Source organism: Micropterus dolomieu, linkage group LG08 (genome assembly GCF_021292245.1).
Source record: "Micropterus dolomieu isolate WLL.071019.BEF.003 ecotype Adirondacks linkage group LG08, ASM2129224v1, whole genome shotgun sequence".
Lineage (NCBI taxonomy): Eukaryota > Metazoa > Chordata > Actinopteri > Centrarchiformes > Centrarchidae > Micropterus > Micropterus dolomieu.
The window spans coordinates 17,983,326-18,006,691 of record NC_060157.1 but is presented as its reverse complement, the minus strand read 5'-3'; the positions used below and the strand labels follow the sequence as shown (position 1 = coordinate 18,006,691).

The window sequence follows — 23,366 nt, the reverse complement described above, 5'->3', positions numbered from 1 at the left end:
AATCAGAGGTCCATGCAGTGGAGAGTGCTGCTGTGTCTCCAGGGGTGTGACAGCAGTATGTGGGTCAGAGCTGCTCGCGGGGCCACCAGCCCCCAGGGCCCCCTGCAGGATGGCTACAATAGTAGCCCCAGGGTGGATGGCATAGCCGGGATTCCCACCCGTAACCGGGACGCCTTCGCCCAGGGCACAGACACACTGGCAGCAGCCCTACAATCAATTCATCAATCTCTGAAGGGAGTGGCAACTGCAAAAGGCCACAGCAGTCACCCCCACAGCTCGCCTTAGATGGGACAGGGCCACCAGGGCTGACACCATGGTTGACACCATGGTGGCGTTGTGAAACTGCCAGACATGAGGCTTTCATGGAGGCCACTTCTCCTGACCTGACAACAGAGAAACCCTCCTGGGAAAGTGAAAAACAAATAACCAAAAATGTTCATTTCCTCTATGATATTTAGACTTTATACTGTTTTACTGAGCAAGAGTGAAAAAAACAACCACACTGCCTGCTGATAACTACACAACTAACTCAAGTTGTGAAAATTTCTTACAACTTACTGAGTAACGTTGCTCTGTGAAGTTTTGCATCATTCAATTGGAAAGTGGACGCGTCCCAGCTGGTCAATTCATTACAACAGATTAGAGGTTGTACCAAAGTCTATGAGTCAAAGCACGATAATGTAAAAACAGCGGTGTAGGTGCAAACACTCACTGAGAGTCCAACTCCCACAGGCCCTGAGACAGCTCTGATATCAGAACACCAATCCTCAGACTCTGTCTCCTCCTGCTGGACAGAAAACTGCTGGTGGAGGGCAGTTATGAGTTCTACTTAATGGTACAGGCTGATGCACAAATAATGAATGTGTGCTTAAACCATGTCACAATAACAAAACTGTTTTTTTTTTCATGTGGAATTCTGTTATTTGGTGTCTTTTATTGATGAGCATAGCAGATTGATGAAGAGATCAATATTACAATCGCATGTTTATTGAAAAGTGATAATAATGATGATTAAATAGTTGAATTATCCATGGAGGGATACTCTCAAACAAACAGCAACTTTTTATCTCTCTCTCTCTCTTTCTCACTCTCTCTCTCAATCTCTCTCACAAAAACAAGATTAACAGTACGTCTGTTAGAAGCAGTTACTGATAGCCATCCATTAGCACATCGTCCCCCTTTTTTCACTCCATGTTCAGGAATCTCGCCTGCTCTGAAGCCATTTTCTCAAATTAAGCATGTTCTTGTTTTGGGGTTCAGAAGTCACTTGACCGTCTGACAACGTGCCCATTGTGACAGGCAGCTCCATACGCATCAAAGAGGTGATTAACCAGTTGACAGGGCTGTGGGGACAATACTGCTCTTTACAGGGAAAACAGTGCAGCCACTCACAGCACTGGGTGCTGGCTGGGAGACCACAGTGCTGCCTCCACATGCAGCAGCTGACAACATGAAACCAAAATAACTGCACACAGAGGGACGTATAGGGGACATGGTGTTCACACTGGTACGCATGCAAGAGCCTTAGATAACAAGTATGTGTTTGCCATGTTAGAAGCTGCATATTTTTATCACTAGTAGGCTATGCATTTATACAGAGAGGCAATCGAATTTAAAAAAACATTACTGTAGACGTTATTTAGCTTTAACTTCTCCATATAGGCCTTTTTTTGCTGTGAGGTATTTTATTTGTGCGAGAGAAAATCAAAAACAATTCATACCCGTTTTGGATGCTCGTAAAAAAAAAAAATGACGGACCAAGCTCTGATTGGTGAACAAATCGGGCTACTGGCCAATCACGTCTCTCTCTCTCTCTGGGAGGGAAAACCCAGCATCAAAATAAACTGCCACTTGTTTGCAGCTTTTCGTTTCGCAATTAGCGCGATTTATCTGCTCTTATTACAGTTGTTAGTAGCATTTCTCCTTCACTTTCACATCCGTGATATTGGATTTCCCCCTCTTTCATCTTACAGAGCGTGGAACCTAAATATTGTTTTTTTGTTTGCATTGGTTACACGTTTCCTTTATCTTTTCATACATCCATACTTTCTTAAGCAACGCTGGCTGTTCAGAAGACTAAAATTATATAATATGATAATACCTCATTAAATAGATTCGACATCAACATGATCCAGTGGCGAGTCATTTTACTGTGTGTGACATTATGGTGGAGTCTACAAACAGCATCCTCCCAAACTCATGAAGGTAGGGGAATTTAATATTCCACATCAGAAATATTGTCTAGCATGTTTTGCATTGAGGATTTCTGCTACTGTAAGAGACATTAACCAGGAACTTATTTTTTAAATTAATTCACCTGTAGGAAGCTACTCAACATGTGCCTCTCTTGAAAGGTCACAGCTTCTAACATGGTATGCAACTATATTTTGTGGAATAGAATAGAATAATTAACATGGATGCTATCTAGACGTGTTAGGAGTCAAGAGGGCTCTATTTTTTAGATAATAAAGCCAAATCTCTTCTTTCCTTTGTCTCAGATTACACAGTACTTTCTGCACTCTTCTCCTTGAGAGCTTTTTTTACTGCTATTAGTGGACTCAAGGTCCTTAATGCAGCAACATCTCACTACTTTATATACTGCTAGTGATAAATGGCAGCAGGATTACTGCCCCAGTGGAGATAAAGATTCAGAGATCCAAAAGATCCAAATTGTAAAACGCTACTGAGGACAACTGGTCCTGCTCATGTTGATATGTGCAATCTGCAGGTAATTGTTTTTATTTTGGTACACAATGACATTCACTACTTGTCTTTTCAAAAAGTTTGGATTATGCAAGCGTGCTTCTGTATGTGTTTGGTGAGTGCATGTGAGTTTTAATTGCCCTCATAGTCAGAATTATCATGCAACTCTCCCTAGTTGCACTTCCATTCACTGCCTATGTTTACAAAAGAGAGCCATGAATACATGAGAACATGCATAAAGATTCGAGTTATGCTACAGTCATCTGTGAACATGCAACTGTCCAATGAATGTTCAATAAAAACACAAGTAACAAGCCTCAAAGGTTTATGGAGATTCTGGTTTATGACTCTCCTCAGTGAAGACAGGAAATGTGACCTGTGTTGATTGCTGCAGGTGCCTAATCTTTGCACATAAAGGGCCAGCGCCCCTTTTTTTTTGTGTTTGTCAGTCCGAGATGGTGTGTGTGTCTCCTTCCGTCCATGATATTTCCCTTCCCTCTGCCAGAATGTCCCACTCACACATGACCCATTGTCTGTTGGTATGATCTCAGCGACGCAGACCCCTCAGACGCACACATACGCACATGCACACACACAGAAGCACTGTCTGTCAGTGCATCACTCTTCACTCACTGGGACACACTGTCCACATTTATAGCTTCATCACAATGAGACACTTTGTCTGAGAAAAGCCCCGCTCCCTCGACCCTCTGCCTCCACTCCATCAGCCCCAGGCCTGCACTGCTCCATGTACCAGGGTCCCAGTCTGCCTGTTTTACTCTGCTTCACATCAAACTCAACACAAGCAGCACACACAGAATCAGGAAGACTCACCAAATCCATAAATACTGCAGCAACAATGTAACCCTAGCACTCGAGTATTCACCATTTGTTTACCTTAAAAGGACTAAACTAGTGTTTGTACATGTTTTAGCTCCTTAGTTGCAAATCATTTTCGACTGCCAGCTATGTTTTTGGATTTTTGTTGATGTTGTTTGTTTCAAGCTGCCGTTGTTTCCTTTCATCTCTGTATGGCATTAAAACAAATCATTAATCTTTGTCAAAATCACATTATAGAAGAATAATAAAATAATTACTTTATTAATTCCCCTTGGGGAAAATTACATTTTTCCCTCCATTTATTATTTTTTTACACACACACACACACACACACACACACACACACAGGCCCAAAATACACATGTGGATACACAGGACCATGCTGTTACAGAGAAATGTTACATTATTATAGCTGCATAATGTTGCAATGGCAGTGTACCTCTCTGGGCAGTTAGGAAAAACACACCCAAAAACACAAGGGCATAATTTGCTAATGAGTTTGATGTGATGTAAAGTACATGTGATCTGTAGTGAATAGGCTGAACATGCAAAACAACTGGCATGGTCCTTACACATGTAGTATGGCAAGTAAAACTGATACATTGACCCACAATTCTCTTCATCAGTCCCTAAATAACCCTTTGACTACCTTATGTTTTTGTCAAACTTAGAGTAACATGTGTCTTTCTTCCCTGTATATGTCAGTGGTGTGTCCTGGTACGCAGAATGGACTGAGCTCCACAGGTTCTCAAGAGAATCAGTACAACCTGATTAAGGACCGGTACGATGGCTGCGAGATCATCATGGGAAACCTGGAGATAACTCAGATTGAGAGTAACTGGGACTTCTCCTTCCTCAAGGTAAAAATCGTTCTTCCTCACTCCCTCGTCTTTCAGCTGATTTGTATGTACAAGGTGAAGAAGTGTATCCCCTTTTTCCCTCCAGACAATCCGCGAAGTGACTGGTTATGTCCTCATCGCTATGAACCACTTTCAGGAGATTCCTCTAGGGCAACTACGGGTGATCAGAGGAAATAGTCTTTATGAAAGACGCTTTGCTCTCTCTGTTTATCTCAATTACCCCAAGGACGGCTCCAACGGCCTGCGGCAGCTGGGGCTGGTAAATCTGACAGGTAAAGAGGGTTAATGGGAAAACAGTCGCATGGGCAGAAGATGCCCTATATGCAAGGTGTAAAAGGTGCTTTTCTGAGATTTTAGGCATCCAAAACCATAAGAACAAAGGCATTTAAACTCAATAGCGCCAAAAAGAAATCTAAAAAATGCAGGTCCTGCTGCTCTTCTAAGTAAGCTTCTTTACGTTTTGTTGTGGAGAGAAACATAAAATGTGCAAGAGAAAGATGGATTTTGAAAGATCTTATAGCTGACAGTTGCTCATTCTTTGTAGGTGTAGCAGGACATAATGTAGAAAACAATGAGGGAAACTCTGTCTCAACTTATACTTATTGTCAGCTATTTATTAATGCCCTCTTAAGTGGCATACAAAATAGAGGTGGTGATTAATGGCAAGGAGTGCAGGGACTTTAGTCTCCCCTCTTCTGTCCCCAAAATCTTTGACATCCTAGGATAGCAGGTTATCCAAGGTCAATCTAAGAGGCCCTTTTCACAGCAGATTGTTTGACTTGTCATAGTAAGAAAAGCACAGGTGTTACTAATAACATTAACGATAGCTCTGTTCTAAGCCATGAAAGCCACGACAGCAAGCCAGCATGAACACCAGGACCCTGAAACTGGAGCTGCTAAATGGGATTCTGCCAATACTCCTTTTATTACACATCTGTGTTTTTTTTCTGTGACATGTCAAGAAAAAGGCCTGTTATGAAACAACAAAACGTAACTTGTAATTGGATGGCTGGAAAATAGTCAAGGTGTGATCCCAGCCCTGAATATGTTTCAAGTAAAAAAACAAATTAACTTTTAAACACACAGCAAAGTACACTCTAATCCAAAGCTGTTCCAAATTCTTGTGAGGGACTGTGCCACAATTATTGGGGTTGGAGGGGCTCTTGTATTTGTTTATTTTGTGTTCTCCCAAGCGTTATAAATATTTTCTTAGAACCTTAAACATTTAGTAAACAACTGCAATACCCTCAAACTAACATCGCAAAAATAAGATTTAGGGCAAACGTAACTAAGTGATGACACTACCTCCCACTCTCTATTTATTATATATATATATATATATGTATAATATATAAGAGCTGCTGAACAGGCAGTTAATACTGCCACAGAATGATAAATGCAATGTGTTACCCACTCACTGCCTGTACTTCTACCATATTTCATGTTTTACCCATCATGTACAAAATATTGACACTGCAATTTGTGCACTGAAATGATAATTTCTCACTAATTACTTCACAGAAATTCTGGAGGGAGGAGTGCAGATTATTAACAACAAGTACCTGAGTTATGGCCCCTGGATCTTCTGGCAAGATATCATCAGGGACAACAGTGCTCCCATTGACATCCAGTACAATAGAGAGAGAGGTCAGAGATAGTCCTCTTTCACATATCTTGAAATTATCTCTAGATATTCTCTTACTCATGTCTTTCTATCTCTTCCTGTATTTTCCTCTTTTTCTCTCTCTCAGGTCCATGCCACAAATCTTGTGGAGATTACTGCTGGGGGCCAAATAAGGACCAATGTCAGATCTGTGAGTGTCCAATTGTTCTGTTTCCCCTTTTCTCCCTGATTTTCTCTCTGGCCTCCTCCTCCTTTCTCTTCACAGGACGTCTCTCTTCGTAGACAGAAATACACAGAGACAGAGAGAGAGATGCACACACAAAGACTCAACACACACACACACGCAGACACACACACACACGTGCACATTAGTGACCTCTGTTCAACTCGTCTCTCCTATGTGTCTCAGTGACTAAGACGGTGTGCGCTCCACAGTGTAATGGCCGTTGTTTTGGAACGAGTCCCAGGGACTGCTGTCACATTGAGTGTGCAGCAGGATGTAAAGGCCCTCTGGATGTGGACTGTTTTGTAAGTAGTAGTTTTTTCATTCTTAAGTAACAACATGAAATAAAAATAAGGCTTTTCCAAACTACCTTGTCTCCATTATGGAAAAACTACTTTGCCTCCTACTTTCAATTCTATGCTTCCAATAACATTTGATTTTATTGCAATACACACACTTGAAAGTCAAAGGATTTCTCTTTGGATTTAATTCCCGTCTTCAAGGCATCTATTGGTTTTTGCCACAATACTACTGTACAATAGTGTGGTATTGAAATCCCATTGCAGACACTTGCTCCAGTATAGTTTTTTGCTATTTGCTGGTATCAATGTATATTAATTTGTGCATACAGGCTGTTTTCAAAAAGTTTTTTTTGTTGCCACATCTAATATTTGAGAGTTAATGACTGAAGAGTCTACCAAACAGCAGAGCTTTGAGCTAAATACTAACTTTTAACTCACATGTCCACTATTACAATGCTAACGTGCTGAAGTTTTTCAGGTACAATATCAACCATCTAAGTATAATATTTGCTTATTAGCACTGAACATATGGGAATGTCATAAATGGCTACTCAAAATCTTGACCTGTTGGTGGTGCTAGATTAAAACGTCAACACTAAGTATCACTAAAGTTATTACAATTCATCCTGAGGGGAACATTAATATGTGTACCACATTTCAAAGCAATCTATCCAATAGCTGTTACATTCAACATTTCATTCAAATCCAATTAATTCAGAATTTCAACCTATTGGTGGCTCTGGAGGAAAAGTCAGGGGATCAGCAAACTATATAAGATTTGTCCTCTAAGGGCCATAAATGTCTGTGCAAGATATAATTGCAATCCATATTATAGTAGTTGACATATTTCATCGCCATCCATAGAGGTTTAAAGCTAGCACAGTTAAACATCAACTTAAAAGCTTGTGTTATTTTGGAAAGCAATCAGAAGTCATATTAAACATATTAAACACATTATAGAAGAGGAATATAATACTAAAATCTGTATGATTTGAGTGAAAACATGCCATGGTTACAGATTTCTTTAAAATTATCTCTTTACTCAGCTTACCATAATGGACTTAAATGGCAGCCAGAACTTTAACACACGTATGTGTTTTCAAGTCGATATCTCATTTTGTAAAGAAATTGCTCAAAGGTGTGTGTGTGTGTGTGTGTGTGTATGTCTGTTGGTGTGTGTATCTAGGCATGTCGTCATTTTAACGACTCTGGAGCCTGTGTGCCCCAGTGTCCCCAGACGCTTATCTATAACAAGCAGACGTTTCAAATGGAGACCAACCGTAATGCCAAATATCAGTACGGATCCATCTGTGTCTCCCAGTGCCCCAGTGAGTGGCCTTTATTTGTTTGTGTGTTCGAATACTCACCATTTTTTTCTTGTTAATTCTGTGCATTGTGGAATATCCTTTAACTGACCTGTGTCATATTGCTCTCAGCACTGTAATGCAAGACATGATGTTATCAGAGCTGATGTGATGCTGGGTCTTGCCAGTGGTGCTTCTGTCCCTCCTGAAGTTTATCAACGGTGTCTTTCTTTTCTTTCTCCTTGTAGCCCATTTCGTGGTGGACGGCAGCTCCTGTGTGAGTGTTTGTCCTCCAGACAAGATGGAGGTGGAAAGGGAAGGCCAGCGGCAGTGTGAACTCTGCAGTGGACTTTGCCCAAAAGGTTGACACTAATAAACACTTCCCACTTTTTTCCACTGACTTTATTTTTCCGTCATCAAAGCTAATTATGGTGTTTGGTTATCCCTGTAGTGTGTGAAGGCACTGGGGCTGAACACAGACAGACCGTGGACTCCAGTAACATCGACAGCTTTATCAACTGCACCAAGATCCAGGGAAGTCTTCACTTCCTGGTCACAGGGATTCTTGGGTAATTGTCTGTCCCTGTTTGAAGAATTTCAGAGTACCGTGCCATGCAGTCAGCTTGTTCACATTGTGTGTTTTTATTCTTCATAGAGATGACTTTAAAAACATCCAGCCCCTGGACGCCAAAAAGTTAGAAGTGTTCCGCACCGTCAGAGAAATAACAGGTTTGAATGTTCAGTAAAGTTTGTTGATGCCATTAATGCCTCATAATGCTTAACTTTAACAGGCAAATACTGTACAATATTTCCAGCAATTTTAAAGGCATACCAGTAGATTTTAAACCAATTTCCTATGTTTCTGGTGACAATTTGGTGACAGAGTTATAATATCATCACTGTGTCTTCATTGTCAGATATCCTAAACATCCAGTCGTGGCCCAAAGAACTGGATGATCTGTCTGTTTTTTCGAGTCTCACTACCATTCAAGGGAGGTCGCTCGACAAGTAAGGCTTGTTTCCACGCCAAATGAAATTGCTGTTTATATGCATGTTAGATAACGTGCCAGTTGGAGCAAGTCCTGATAAAGTTGATCTTTCTCAAAATTCAATAAATCAGTAAAGGACACTAAATGAACCTGATAAAACAAATATGTTAATAATAATATGTTTAAAAGATTTTCATTTGGAAAGAGTAGATATTTAAACAGTACTACAGCCATTATGATTTAATTTTGACTTGTATTTAACTTGCTTAATGCCTCAGGCTGGTTCTGCTGCTTGTGTTCTTGCCTAAACTAATATCTATCTGTATTACTTGTCAAGTGTGTTGCATAACCGTGTGTCATCACTGCTCTTTCACTCGCTCTGTCAGCTGCTCTTTGTCTTAACACCTCATGACCAGCCCCCTGTGCATTCTAACCTCTCTCTTCTCTCTCTGTGCTTCACAGCTGTGATCAGGTATGGACTGTGTGTATTTATGTGTGTGTGTGTGTGTGTATGATCCCCATAATGCAGACACCCAAGTTGTCAAGTCATTTGGCTTAGAACTAAAACATAATCTGCAGATACAAAACCCATGTTACAAATTTGGAGTAATTCTTTGACATTTGCTGCACATCAAATCTTTCTCTGGCTAACTTAAATACCCCCCCCCCCCTCCCGTTTTCTCTCTGTCTGTGTCCTCCTCCATCCTCAAACCCTCTAACCAAAGGCGTTTTTCTCTGATGGTGATGCGCGTCCCCACTCTTACCTCACTGGGTCTGCGCTCTCTCCGGGAGATCAGTGATGGCAGTGTGTACATCAGTCAGAATGCCAACCTCTGCTACCACCACACTGTAAACTGGACACAGCTGTTCAGAGGCAGCAGACTTCGAGGCAACAACCTTAACAACAACAGGCCACTGGCCGAGTGTGGTGAGACGAGCTTGGGGTCTGCCACGAAAAAACTCCTCTATAATCCAAATGAAATGTTGAATTTGTTTTTCTTTGAACTGAACAAACCATACTACTCTATAATGATACATTACATTTACTATGTTCAGTTAATGCATTGCTGCAGCAGTTTCCTGATGCTTTTATTTTTTTTTACATGGTTGTGTTTTTAGTTGCAGAAGGCCATGTGTGTGACCCGCTGTGTTCAGACTCAGGTTGTTGGGGCCCAGGGCCCAACCAGTGTCTGTCCTGTAGGAACTACAGCCGAGATGGCACATGCGTGGGCAGCTGTAATTTTTACACTGGGTCAGTGGACATGTATGTGTTGATATTCGGACTGTTGTTGTTGAAGTTGTTTCTGGGTTGAATTTATTCATTTTATCTAGCTATATATTTTTTTAATACTGTCCCCAGATCTCCTAGGGAATTTGCGGGACCTGGTGGCGAGTGCGTCGCCTGTCATCCAGAGTGTAAGCCTCAGAGGGGAAAAGCCAGCTGTACTGGACTGGTAATCACTTCCTTTGATTGTACAGTGTGGACACTGCCTTCAGATGAATTCTTGCATTTGGTTATTTACCCACTAATAATATTTTGAATTTGAATTTTATCAAAACCCTATTTATGCCCCCCTTTTTTACAGTTTGTTTGTTTACTGTCTCCCCACCTCTGAACACAAGCATACACCTTTGATACAGTAATATCAATACTGTCTGGACATGAATTGCTGTATGCCCTGCATTAGAACATTTAAGTGATAACCATCTGAATTATTGAAAGAAATTTGATTTGTATCTCAAGTTTAAACCTTTGATGCCCTTGTAAAATCCACAACAAAACCTCAGCAAAATGCTGGTACTACACATAGTGCACTATGTCTTGATTCATTGTAGGTTACAATGCATCCCCATAGAGTTATACATAATCTCTCTCACTCCGTCTCAATTTCGCCCATGTTTTTCTGCCTTCCTCTCGTCCTTCGGAAGGGTGCAGACAAATGTGTGGCATGCGCCAACCTTCGGGATGGTCCTTACTGCATGTCCTCTTGCCCCAGCGGAGTGAATGATGGACAGAGGGGACTGATCTTTAAATACCCCAACAGGGAGGGTCACTGCGATCCATGTCATCACAACTGCACACAGGGGTGAGACTAGACTCATATGCAAAGCATATGGGTGTATTTTCATGTGTCCATCCATAGATGTGTAACAATATTTAAATCGATGGATGCTGAAGATAATTATGTATTTTTGTTGCAGATGCTGGGGCCCAGGATTAAATGATTGTTTAGAGACATCCAGACTGGCAGTTAGTAGGTAAATGTTTCCCCCTGCTGGTGAATAAACACTCCACTCTAAACACAGCACTGCAATATATATGATCTATCCACAACCCACTGTGACACAAAGAATTGTGTTGCCAATAGGCAAATAGAATTGCTAATTTTGAAAACATCACAAAAAACTGCTGCATCTCGATAACTTAACTCAGCTCTGTGTCAGATATTTGTATCTCCACTCCAGCATCTCTCTCTGCTTCTCTCTGCAGTGGTCAGATCACAGTCATAGCTTTAGGTGTCCCAGCTGGCTTAATTTTCTGCCTGGTGTTGTTTTTCCTGGGCGTGCTATACCACCGAGGCCTGGCCATCCGCCGCAAGAGAGCCATGAGGAGGTACCTGGAGAGCGGGGAGGTGAGGCTTTAGAGACCATCCGACCTCAAGAGCTGCAATAAGCTGCCTTTGTGTAGTTTGCTACATGCATTTGTTTTCAGAGAGAACAAAAAACTCATTTGGGGATTGTACTTGTTTTGTGGCAGAGCTTTGAGCCACTGGGCCCCGGAGAAAAAGGTACGAAGGTTCATGCCCGCATCCTGAGGCCCTCAGAGCTGAAAAAAATCAAAGCCCTTGGCTCAGGAGTTTTTGGCACAGTGAACAAGGTATTCATCAACCTCTTTGTCTTTTTGGACACCTGCCGATTACCCACAGATTTTGTGCGCAAATAGTTTAGAGATTTAGAATCTACAAGTCTATAGGCTCATATGAACTGATGTGACTGCTGCTGTACATTTCATTGCATTTAAGGGTTTTTGGACTCCGGAGGGAGAGACAGTGAAGATCCCTGTGGCCATTAAGACCATCCAGGATAGCTCAGGCCGACAGACCTTCACCGAGATCACTGACGTGAGAATCTGAGCTTCTTACACTCTTGAAAGAAGTTAAAACGTCACAAAAATAACAATTCGTGTGACACATAATATAGAATATGAATGTTTTTTTATATTTACAATGACGCCTGTAACTTGTCATTTTCAGGATTTTTTTTCATACAAAATACATACCACAAGGATCATAAAATTGTCAAAAATGTATACAGTGTTTGACAACTTACTCTCTGTGTAGCACATGCTGTGCATGGGCAGCCTGGACCATCCCTACATCGTTAGGCTGTTGGGCATCTGTCCAGGCCCCACTCTGCAACTGGTGACACAACTTAGTTCACAGGGCTCCTTACTGGAGCACATCAAACAACACAAGAACAGCCTGGACCCTCAGCGCCTGCTCAACTGGTGCGTGCAGATTGCTAAGGTCAGTGCAGCTCGAATTACAGATACTTTTGCGTAACGAAAATGTTTTGAATAAGTTGTTAGAGTACATATAGGGCATATTTGTTTGTGTCTCAGGGTATGTACTACCTGGAGGAGCACCGCATGGTCCACAGGAACCTAGCTGCCCGCAACATCCTGCTGAAGAATGGCTACCAGGTCCAGATCTCTGACTACGGTGTAGCAGACCTCCTTTATCCCGACGACAAGAAATATGTTTACACTGACACCAAGGTTGTTATGACTCATTCAGTTTGAGATACACCTTGAATTGTTAAATCACAGTTAAGAGGTTTTCGCTGTCAATCATTATGGCTTGTTTGCAATTTTGCTCCTAATCCAGACACCCATAAAATGGATGGCACTTGAAAGCATCTTGTTTCGCAGATACACTCATCAAAGTGATGTTTGGAGTTATGGTAAGTTATGGTTGTTTGTGTGAGCGTGTGTGGTGTTTTACAGCATGTGCCAATAAATAAACTTTCCTCTTGAAAGCTGCTGTTTGAGGATTTTGGCATGGAGAGCATTTAAATGTGACATCCCTCTTCCCGGACAGGGGTGACAGTGTGGGAGATGATGTCATTTGGTGCGGAGCCGTATGCATCGGTGCAGCCTCAGGAGGTGCCAAGTCTGCTGGAGAAGGGCGAACGACTGTCTCAGCCCCACATCTGTACCATAGACGTCTACATGGTCATGGTTAAATGTGAGTGCGGTAAAACATTGCGCCAGTATGCACAAACACACAAAGACGCGATCTGAATTGTTCTACTTCTTCTCTTCAGGCTGGATGATTGATGAAAATATAAGGCCTACCTTCAAAGAGCTGGCCAGTGACTTCACTCGCATGGCAAGAGACCCACCTAGATATCTTGTCATCAAGGTGAGGCTATCATTGTCACTTATTTTACAGCCAAAGTCCACTTGCTGTTTGCTTTGACCTTAAACCCTGTACTTCCATGTAACTCTGTAGCTGGAAGGAGCAGAGACGTCCTCAGGAGAGATCCATCGAAGAGAATCAGAGCGAGGGCTTCTGGAGGCAGATTTGGACGACCAAGACGAGGAGGGCCTGGAGGATGGTTTGGCTACTCCTCCTCTCCAACACTCTCCATCTTGGAGTCTGTCTCGTTCACGGATTAATTCTTACAGGGTAATGAAATACACCTTAGGTTTGATACATAGTTCGGACCATGATGGCTGTATCAGAGGCAAAGGAACCAGTGCATAACACTTTTTATTTTCTGATTTGTAGAGTGGCACCTCTCAGGCTGGACCTGTGGGATATCTGCCAATGACCCCCAGCCCTGTGGACAGTATCCGCCAGGTGATACAGACTCCCACTTTCTCATGAATGCATTCAAACAAACACACAACCTGTAAGACTAACGCTGTTTGATGCTTGCATTGCACAGGTAATAAAGTAGATTTATCTGTAACTCTTCACTGAAATCAGCATTAGTACTACATTTTGCCAATATTCATATTAAAATAAATTTTATGACCCAGCACTGCTACCTCAGGAAGTGAGACAAAATGTGTCACCAGTCCAGTCCCACTGGTCTAATTTTAGGGTGTCCCTGACTAAGGATTTACATAGTTGAATCAGAATCGTCAAGTCCTGCCTATAGTCGACTGATATTCGAATCATGTGTGTTTTTGTGTGCACGGCGACTTCGAGGGGGGTGGCGGCTCCGCTTTAATCTTGAGAAGCTGCAGAGCTGCAGTCTCTATTCATTCAATTTACACTGTAAATTTCCAGCTAAACTGATGCTTATTGTTGACCATTTTCTCTCTCTCTCTCTCTCGCCTGCCATTCACCGGTCATGTGCAGAGACATCAACAGTGATAAATTATCCGAAAGTCCCGCGAGGTGCGGACAACTCGGCACAACACTGGTGAAACTGGTCTCTTCAGCAAGCGTTCCTCTTCCGCCACTACACATACATGCTATTGCCTACACATGCGCACTGACAACCCAGGGTTAGGGTTACAATTTTGAATTTATTTACACACTTAAAAACATTTTTTGAAAGTTGTTTTTCTTTTTACATGTTTATTTACAGCATTAAACATTGAAATGTAAATGCTCCATATTTGCCTTTCTAGTCTTTTTGACCACACAAAGCGCTTTTACACTACATTCACACACACTGAAACAGAAACTAACATTCACACACTGGCGGAACAGCCACCAAAGGCAATTCAGAGTTCAGTATCTTACCCAAGGACACTCCGACACGCAGCCTGGAAAAGTCGGGAATTGAACTGCCGACCTTCCGATTAACCGGCAACCCGCTCTACCTCCTGAGCCACAACCGCCCTTAATGTATATTGTAATAGGCTGTATATTAAGTTAGTGGGAGAAAACTGGTAGTTCTATGTAAAATCAGGTTGAGCACCCCCATATCACCAAAATGGTATGACAATTGTTTCTCTGCGAAGCTTTGACTGTGAGATTGACAGTCAAATCAGGCTCCGCCCACTGAAGCATCGAATCTTCGACTATTCGGGGTCAGCCCTAGCTAATTTAAAAAATATTGGATGCATTTCCGCTGCATCAGTCCAAATGCTTTGCTCTTCTGTCCCAGCTGTGGCTTCAGAGGTCTCGACTAAGCTCGGTGCGGACACTGCCTGAGAGGTCAGAGGTCAGGGGGAGTGGCAGAGAGGCAGAGCTGCATGAGGAAGGTTCACGGAGCGGGAGTCTTCACAGGGCCAGGTTCGGCTCCGAGAGGGGTAATCCTCGCATATCAGTCAGCCGGCCGAGGAAACTCTCAACAGCATCAAGTCCTTCCTCGTATAAGGTGTGGCCGGCAGAGGAAGAGGAGGAGGTGGACCACTACGGCTATGTCCTGGCTGGGTCACCTGTTGTTACTCCAGAGAGAGGTAAATTAACAGGACTAAGATGGGAGCATGTGGCACATTATTTGCTTGACTGTTTTGATAATTATTGGTAAATTATGGCATTAACAATACATAATCATGGCTTATTCTCCTTCTACACACTCTCTCATGACTCACAGTCTGTAGAGTCTCTCATCCGGGACGAAGAAACTCAAGACTCAAGAATAATCTGTCTCTCGTGGTAATAAATCCCTCCCAAGAGTATGAAATCATGAGCAAAGAGTCTGGTGCTCCTCTGTGCTCGACCAGCGTTGTCTTATCACAGACAGACCCACCTTCGGTGGCACTTCATCGTAGAACCTCACCTTTACCTTCTCCAACCCTCATGGCTCCATTACCTGCAGAGGACACAGCACATGTAGAAACTCTGACACCAGTCTCATCTGTGAGGAGTACGCAAGTAGATGAGGATTATGAAGGAAATGTTGCAGAGCAAACAGACTCCACAGACAAGCGTCAGCTCAAAGAGTCCTCCTCTGCTAGTGGGATCAGAGCTGACCAAGGAGAGGCAGCCCAAGAGATAGGCAGGTATGAATACATGGATATTAGGCGATCCGACTCACCAGAGGGAGAGGATACAGCAGGGGAGAGACGTGGGAGTCAAACATCTGCAAAGAGTGCAGAAGAGACAGAGGAAGCAGACCAAATGGTGGAGGTGTTGAAAAAAGAGCACGGGGAGGAAGAGGTGAAGTACCACAACACAAATAAACAACCCACGCTTCAGGGGAATCTGAGTGGTATGCTCATGCCCAGGCCAGATGTGCTCCCAGCTAGGGGAGAAAAGGTGGAGGAGGAGTATGAGGAGATGACCAGACTTGGAGTGGTGCCCAGTGGGTGGGAGCAGGTAGACTACCAGAACCTCCCAGTGAAGGGGAGGGCTGTTTCTGAGGAGACGGGCAGAGGCAGGTGTGCAGGGATTGGGGGATACATCAAGGTGTGTGCTGGCATCAGGGAGCCTGGCAGCAACACATCATTTGACAACCCAGACTACTGGCACAGCAGACTGTTCCTCAAACCAGATGCTGTACGCACCTAACAATGTGGACTGGGACATAACAGTTACTTTTCATCCTGTCATAAATTTGGGAAGTTGTTCATCTTTTACAGCTTTTTTTCTTTAAATTCAAGCACGCAACAAACTTTGAAAGATAAAAATAATAAAAAGAAATACATCTCATTACACTGTTTTATGTAGAAAATAAATGTTTATGAAACCAATTGTGAGTTGGTAGTTGGTACAGAACCATAAATTAAAGTTTATACTGTAGCAGTACAATGAAGTGACCATGTTGGAGGCCTATTTCTGTAGAGCAGTCTTTTTGTACAATTTATTATAACATGAATTATTAAATACGATTATTTTGCAAATATCAAATCACTTGTGTCATTGATTTGTGTGGAGTAGACTTTCTTTTACATTGCTTTGTTTATAAAATAAAACAATAAAATACCGTTTTTTTATTTCTTTATTCTTTCTTTATTGTGATATGTTATATAAAACGAAAAACGAGTTATTATTGCACAGCTCCACCTTATATTCGTTCATATCATGGTCTTATTATACATCCATGGGTCATACTTGCAGTACATAGGCCTACCATGAGGCCTACTAACACTATGAACAGCGGAAAATGAGATGGAGGCATGTGAACGCGTCGGTGCCACTCGCGCGCGATTTGGTCAGAGGCAGATCAGAGATGATCAGAGAAGTGAGAGGTTAACATTAACATTCTTCCGTTTTCATTCAAATCCAGTTTTGGGACTAACAGGTTCACAGAATTATTGTGTAAATTAAAGAATAGATTTTAAGTACTTTTGTAGTTGTCTTTAGATGCATTAATGCTAATGCACTTTGTCGTAAAAAGTAATGTGAACTCTATTAACTTCATTCGTGATGAATAGGTTGGGTGGAACATTTCATATCTAGGTACATTTCACATCTTAGAAATCTTTCCCATTAATTATATTCTACTTTGTCCTTAATAGTATCTCTGAAACATAAAAATGACACATGACTTACAGAAAGTATCAACTCTTTATTTTATCTACTGGCCATGTTGGCTTCTGTTCTGCAAGCCTTGATATTTTCTTTTAAAGTAATAAATACAGAAAGCATAAATTTGCAGCTATATATATTTGCAGACTATCCTGTTGGCTATGACCATTAGTTCATAGTCTAATTGTAAATGCCCGAAATGCATATCACTCCTGCCTTTTTCGGGTGTAACACCCAATACACCAAGCTAGGCCGATAACTATCTTGACTGCGGAGTGTGTCTTTGGCAGCAGCCAGTCGAAACGGGCGGGCCGGTGCAGAGAGCAGCGTGGTCTATCCTGTGACTGACACCCGTCGGGTAAAAAGTTACTCTGAGTTCGCGGACACACTGCCAACATGTCTGGAGATGACGAGACACAGGAGCAGACCATCGCTGATGACTTGGTGGTCACCAAGTACAAGATGGGGGCCGAGATTGCGAATCGTAAGTTAAATGCAGCGTTAACGTGCCATTTTGACTTAACGGTCTGTAAGGATCCGTCCGATGGTAGCTAGCAATGTCAGCTAATCGTACCCAGCAGCAGCTGTGCCATGTGCCGCAACGATAGCAACGGTAGATCACATTAGAAAGCGGGCTGTGTTTAATATGAATGACACTGTACACATTAAGCTTGCAATACATTTAGGTATTGCTTTTCTTTACAGTAGCCCGTATTTGTTTAACGTCACGTTGCTGTCATGTTAGCCTGGTGAGCTAGGAAGCTATGTGGCAGAGCTCCTTAGTAGCGAGCGTTAGCTAACCGTAACTGCTAACGCAACCGATAACAATGACAAGTACGAATCTGAATGACGGGGTTGTTCCAAGTGAGTGGCTGACATTTAAATATATAGCGTTTTCAAATCGAGACAAATACAATTATCATGCAAAAGACCTGACTGAAGATCTGGTGTAATTTAAAGTTATAATCAGAGTAAGCAGAAGCTAGTTAAAACACTATGCACTCTGCTATGGTAAATTACCTCAAAGATAATGTTTTCACCTGTACTCTAACTATATTACTATATCAGAATTTTTTGCATTCTTTAAACACATATGCCATTTATAATTTGCATTAACCCAGCGGAGGCTTGTTAAGCACGCACACACGCGTTTTCAACCACAGTCTTGATGTTTGGCCATAATTTACCTGTCAGATGAGTGTTAGTGGTGCCATGGAATCAGTTCATCAACTTCCCAGTAAAATGCTGCCTCAGAATATCCTCTTTTCCAGCAGTTATCCAGTCTTTCAAAATAAGAGCATATGGTTCAACACCATTTTCCAGTGCTTGGTATTTTTTTATTTAGTCTTTTTATTACTGCATGCTATAGGCGTTTCACACCAATGACACTCTGTGTCCTTGCGATTTTGTGTTATAGCTCATCACAGCTGACCTACATATCTTAAGTTAAGACATCTAATTTACTACTAGCATTATGCTGTTTCAAGCTGATATACAGCTGTCAGACAATCTGTCAAATATTTATCTTTGAGCTAATGCAGCATCAGCTTAATCAAATGAGTTCTTCACAGTGGAATTTGCTGTCAACACTCACAAGCCAGTAATTGAGCCTTGAACAATGAGCAAGAGTTGTTATTCATGTCATTTTTTCTGATATTTTATGAAACAAACCATCAATAGACCCAGAAAATAATAAACAGATGAATCAGTTATGCAAATAATGGTTAGTTGCAGCCCAAATCCCTTTACCTTCCCATACTGACCTGACATTTTAATCACACCGTGGCTGCGCTTATGTCTTGTCCTGCAGAGGCTTTGAAGACGGTAGTTGGGGCAGCTATGGCTGGAGTCTCCGTGCTCAGCCTGTGTGAAAAGGGAGACTCCTTCATCATGGCAGAAACTGGGAAAATCTTCAAAAAGGAAAAGGACATGAAGAAAGGTAAGTCTTCTGTTGCATTTGCATCTTTCACCATTAATGATCTGACTCCGCACATCCCTCATGCACTCTTTCTCTCGCAGGTATTGCTTTTCCTACTTGTGTGTCAGTTAACAACTGTGTATGCCATTACTCCCCGCTGAAGAGTGACCCTGATGTCATACTGAAGGATGGGGACATTGTCAAAATGTAAGCTGCCGAATTTATACCTGTGCGTCCTGTGTACTAGATAAGTTTTTAATGAGTCAGCAGTTCATACTTTCTTTACCTCATGTTTCCCTATTCGGTTTGTCCACAGTGACCTGGGTGTGCATGTTGATGGCTTCATCTCAAATGTGGCTCACAGCTTCATTGTTGGAGTGACCAAGGTATGTCATGACTATCAGAATCAATTATAGTTGCACGGTAGCACATAATGTAAGTTAATTGTTGACTGGTAGTCGCACCCTTAACAGCTCATGATACTTTGCTATTTCATGTCTTGTAACTCTTAAAACGTTCTCCCTGTGTCAATTCAGGACAACCCGGTGACAGGACGGAAGGCTGATGTTATCAAAGCAGCTCACCTCTGTGCTGAGGCCGCCCTGCGCCTTGTTAAGCCAGGAAATCAGGTAAAGCTCTCCCACCGTGACCGCTGATTTGACCAACGGGCTACACTGCTCACACCACATCTAATAAACATCGTTACGTCTCTTCCATCAGAACACACAGGTCACAGAAGCCTGGAACAAGATTGCAAAGTCATTCAAGTGCTCCCTTATTGAGGGTGAGTGTTTGTGAACGTTTGGCACCTTCCACCTCTGTGATTCCAATGGTATACATTTACTGAATGCAGTGTGACATGCTTGACTCAGCTTATTCCATCAATGTGTACAGGCATGCTGTCCCACCAGCTCAAACAACATGTGATTGATGGTGAGAAAACTATCATCCAGAACCCAACGGACCAGCAAAAGTGAGTTCACTCAGAGTGCTTCTTGTCACTGACCTGATGAGTGTTTAACCAGTGGCTGATCTTGTCTCTTTGTTTTTTTTTTTTTTTTTTTTTTTTTAGAAAGGACCATGAGAAAGCGGAGTTTGAGGTGCACGAAGTATATGCAGTGGATGTGCTTATCAGCACTGGAGAAGGAAAGGTGAGAGGAGATTTGATATAAATTAGATTTTTTCTGCTTAATTTTTAAATCTCATCAAGTCAAGCAATTTAAAATACATGTTTCGGTTTGCAATTCAGGCAAAGGATGGAGGTCAGAGGACCACCGTTTACAAACGAGACCCCAACAAGGTGTACGGCCTGAAGATGAAGACATCTCGGACATTCTTCAGTGAGATGGAGAGACGCTTTGATACAATGCCTTTCACTCTGAGGTAGCATCTTTTAACTGTTTTTCCATTTTATCATACATTATATAAAAGCACCTCCCAGCCCCCCCCCCCCCCCCCCCCCCTTATTTTCTTTTCTTCTTTGCTTTTCTCCTCAGAGCGTTTGAGGATGAAGGCAAGGCCAGGTTGGGTGTGGTGGAGTGTGCCAAACATGAGCTGCTGCAGCCATTTAATGTGCTGCATGAGAAAGAAGGTGAGTGGAACAAAGAGGGATGAAGTTACGGGCTTTGATCTAGTGAATGGCATTTTGTCATTTACTAATCACATAGCCAAGACAGTTTTCTTTCCTGTTCCATGAAATATAATGTAATCGATTGTTGGGATTTCCTCAAAGATTTTGTGTCAAAACCTGCAGCCTCCAATAAAAATGAACTGCAGCAGTTCATTTTTTAATTTAAGTTAAACCATGCTGTCCAGGACCACGCTGCATTGGCCAGTCAAATACGTCCAAATACGCAGAACCTGATGATTAACTTAATAAAGTGAAATGCATAAAATGATTGTTGCTGGGGAAAAAAACTTTACAAAGTTGTAAAGTATTATGAATTGTGGTGCAGTGTTGATTTGCATGAAAGCTCACCTATGAATTGTAGTGCTATTTTCAGTCTGAGCACTTTAACTAATCAGATAATATATCTGAAAAAATCTGGCAAGTTTCTCCAGCATTATTATCTTTCTGTATAAAAAAACAATGCAGTCATGCAGATGGGTCTTTTTAAATGAGAGTGCATTTTAAAGAGAGAAGCATATTTTTCACATCCTGATGCAACTTTCAACCCCATATTTGTCCAGGTGAATTTGTTGCCCAGTTCAAGTTCACCGTGCTGCTCATGGCCAATGGACCTCTGCGAATCACAAACAGCCTCTTTGAGCCAGAACTCTACAAGTCCGAGCATGAAGTGGAGGACCCGGAGCTGAAGGTAAAATGTGTTTTGATGGATGGGATATTGCGTTGTCTTCCAGAGCATGGTGTTAGCTAAAGTAGCATTTTCAAAACCATCACATATTGATGTATACTGTGTGCTAGACCTCATGAGGTTATGAAAGTAATTGATGTGTCCTCCTCCCCCACCCCATATAAAGGCTTTGCTTCAAAGCTCAGCCAGCCGTAAGACTCAGAAGAAGAAGAAAAAGAAGGTGAGCAGTGTGTTTTATGGAGAAAAAACAATATTGCAGGTTGCAAATGTTTCCTCTTATTTCAATCTTTTCTTTTTTAAAGGCGTCAAAGACTGTTGAAAACGCAACAGGACAGGCAATGGAGACCGAAGCCGCAGAATAAATTTTTCTCTGCAAGAAATTCTGACAGACATCTGACGACCCAAAGAACAGACGTCATGAATCCTTCTGTCCCAGCTGTCTGAGGCACTTGCGGGCATAGCCGCTGTGAATACCTCTTCTGAATCTAACTGATGTCAGTCTGGGATGATGCTGCTCCTAAATTCTGTCAATCCACCTAAAACACACACATACGTCCCTAATAAATCTCACTGTCCTTGAGACAGCCTTCTGTGTGGACAGTCCTGCTTCAAAAGAGGGTATTTTGTTCAAGGGCATAAACTCACTGGAACATTTAACCAATCGAATGACCGTGAGCCTTCGCCCCTTTATCCACAATAACTAGTGAAAGATATGGAAAATAAAACGAGTTTGACAGAGCGGCCAAGGATGATGAATGCACAGTACTGTGTCACTGTAGTTGTGTGGCATAAAGATAACTTCCTTGAGGTCATAAACCTGAAGCCATGCCTTTTGAAATGAATGAATAACTTATCGTGGGCAGAAATGTGTAACACTTGTCTTGAACCCTGATGTCGTATGACATTCACACACGTAAGCATGAAATCATTAGTTACCATTCCCGTTTATTTCAGCATAATTACTGCATTTATACAGCTCTTGCTTAGGTCCATCTGTTAGTACATTGTGTATACTTCTAGGCATCTACTGTAGGTTAATCAGCTAACAATTTCTAAAACTGACATTGTAAAATTTAAAGGTTAAGTAATTTAACTAGTAAAAAATGAAATTATTTTTCTCGGTTGTGGATGGTCTAACTCCTGCCAAGGGTTCAGCATTCAGTCTTCTGGTACCGCTACCGAGTCTGACAGTCTGTGTTTACATAAGAAGTCCATACCTGTTAAGATACATGGATGCTTTTGTAAAACAAGTCCCAGTTTCAGAGACTATTTTTGGAAACATTAAAAAGCCACCTGACATCATTTGTGTGGTTGTGTTTTTGGACTGTGTGAATTCAACAGATTGTCTTGAGATGAGTGAAAGTGTGTTTTTCACGGGTATGAATGTTAATGAATCCACCCTCAAGTCATTTTACTGTCATTGCATCACATTTATCAAAAACCAAATTAAACAGTTTTTAACAAGTATAATAGCTTGGTACAGACAGGGCTGTAGATTTTAGAAAGACTGACATCATGGCCCCCAGTCACCAATAGAAACTAAAGTCATTCAGTTAAGTGCTTTCATATGTATGTATTAATAATTTATTTAGTCAGATAACTGTACATTTACTTTCTGTACATTTTATCTTCCAACATGAACCGCAGTTTCAAAGCTTTCACCACTGCCAGGAATATACACTGGGGAGAACTGTATTTGATTTATTATTGGCCTAAGTCTGAGTCTAAAAATACTGGACCTCTGAGGACATGACTCCAATGCTCTTAAGGGGAGCTGGGGCCCTGATCACAGATAACAATATATCAATCCATACAGTATCACCAATGACATGTATACAATGTATATGGTA

General features: G+C 41.8%; 2 protein-coding genes and 1 long non-coding RNA gene across 3 annotated transcripts; 2 read left to right on the top strand and 1 right to left on the bottom strand.

The window, feature by feature from the left end:
• Positions 1–1,720: 1,720 nt before the first annotated feature.
• Positions 1,721–16,657, top strand: erbb3b (erb-b2 receptor tyrosine kinase 3b). The gene is made up of 28 exons (XM_046055693.1): positions 1,721–2,205; positions 4,249–4,403; positions 4,489–4,675; positions 5,925–6,050; positions 6,155–6,217; positions 6,437–6,555; positions 7,739–7,880; positions 8,105–8,218; positions 8,308–8,425; positions 8,512–8,585; positions 8,774–8,864; positions 9,571–9,773; positions 9,965–10,097; positions 10,206–10,299; positions 10,775–10,932; positions 11,048–11,104; positions 11,337–11,478; positions 11,604–11,723; positions 11,869–11,967; positions 12,187–12,372; positions 12,468–12,623; positions 12,733–12,808; positions 12,946–13,092; positions 13,172–13,269; positions 13,360–13,536; positions 13,639–13,710; positions 14,975–15,269; positions 15,407–16,657. Exons 1-28 carry the CDS (start codon positions 2,127–2,129, stop codon positions 16,321–16,323), a joined length of 4,398 nt encoding a protein of 1,465 aa, XP_045911649.1. The 5' UTR covers positions 1,721–2,126; the 3' UTR covers positions 16,324–16,657.
• Positions 14,883–18,541, bottom strand: LOC123974790. Its single transcript, XR_006825925.1, has 3 exons — positions 18,471–18,541; positions 15,405–15,625; positions 14,883–15,257 (listed from the first exon to the last, which is right to left on the bottom strand). It is a non-coding gene; the product is annotated as an uncharacterized LOC123974790 (long non-coding RNA).
• pa2g4b (proliferation-associated 2G4, b) lies at positions 17,579–22,818 on the top strand. The gene is made up of 13 exons (XM_046055695.1): positions 17,579–17,767; positions 19,094–19,222; positions 19,303–19,408; positions 19,518–19,587; positions 19,738–19,830; positions 19,922–19,985; positions 20,096–20,174; positions 20,274–20,352; positions 20,451–20,584; positions 20,698–20,792; positions 21,392–21,519; positions 21,683–21,736; positions 21,819–22,818. The coding sequence occupies exons 1-13, from the start codon at positions 17,680–17,682 to the stop codon at positions 21,876–21,878; spliced, it is 1,179 nt and encodes a 392-aa protein (XP_045911651.1). The 5' UTR covers positions 17,579–17,679; the 3' UTR covers positions 21,879–22,818.
• The last annotated feature ends 548 nt before the right edge of the window (positions 22,819–23,366 follow it).

Coding starts and splice junctions, on each gene's coding strand:
- erbb3b (XM_046055693.1), top strand. CDS start 2,127: ATGATCCAGTGGCGAGTCATTTTACTGTGTGTGACATTATGGTGGAGT. Junction 2,206..4,248: donor ATCCTCCCAAACTCATGAAG/GTAGGGGAATTT, acceptor TGTATATGTCAG/TGGTGTGTCCTGGTACGCAG. Junction 10,098..10,205: donor AGCTGTAATTTTTACACTGG/GTCAGTGGACAT, acceptor TACTGTCCCCAG/ATCTCCTAGGGAATTTGCGG.
- pa2g4b (XM_046055695.1), top strand. CDS start 17,680: ATGTCTGGAGATGACGAGACACAGGAGCAGACCATCGCTGATGACTTG. Junction 19,223..19,302: donor GGAAAAGGACATGAAGAAAG/GTAAGTCTTCTG, acceptor TTTCTCTCGCAG/GTATTGCTTTTCCTACTTGT. Junction 21,520..21,682: donor TGGAGGACCCGGAGCTGAAG/GTAAAATGTGTT, acceptor CCCCATATAAAG/GCTTTGCTTCAAAGCTCAGC.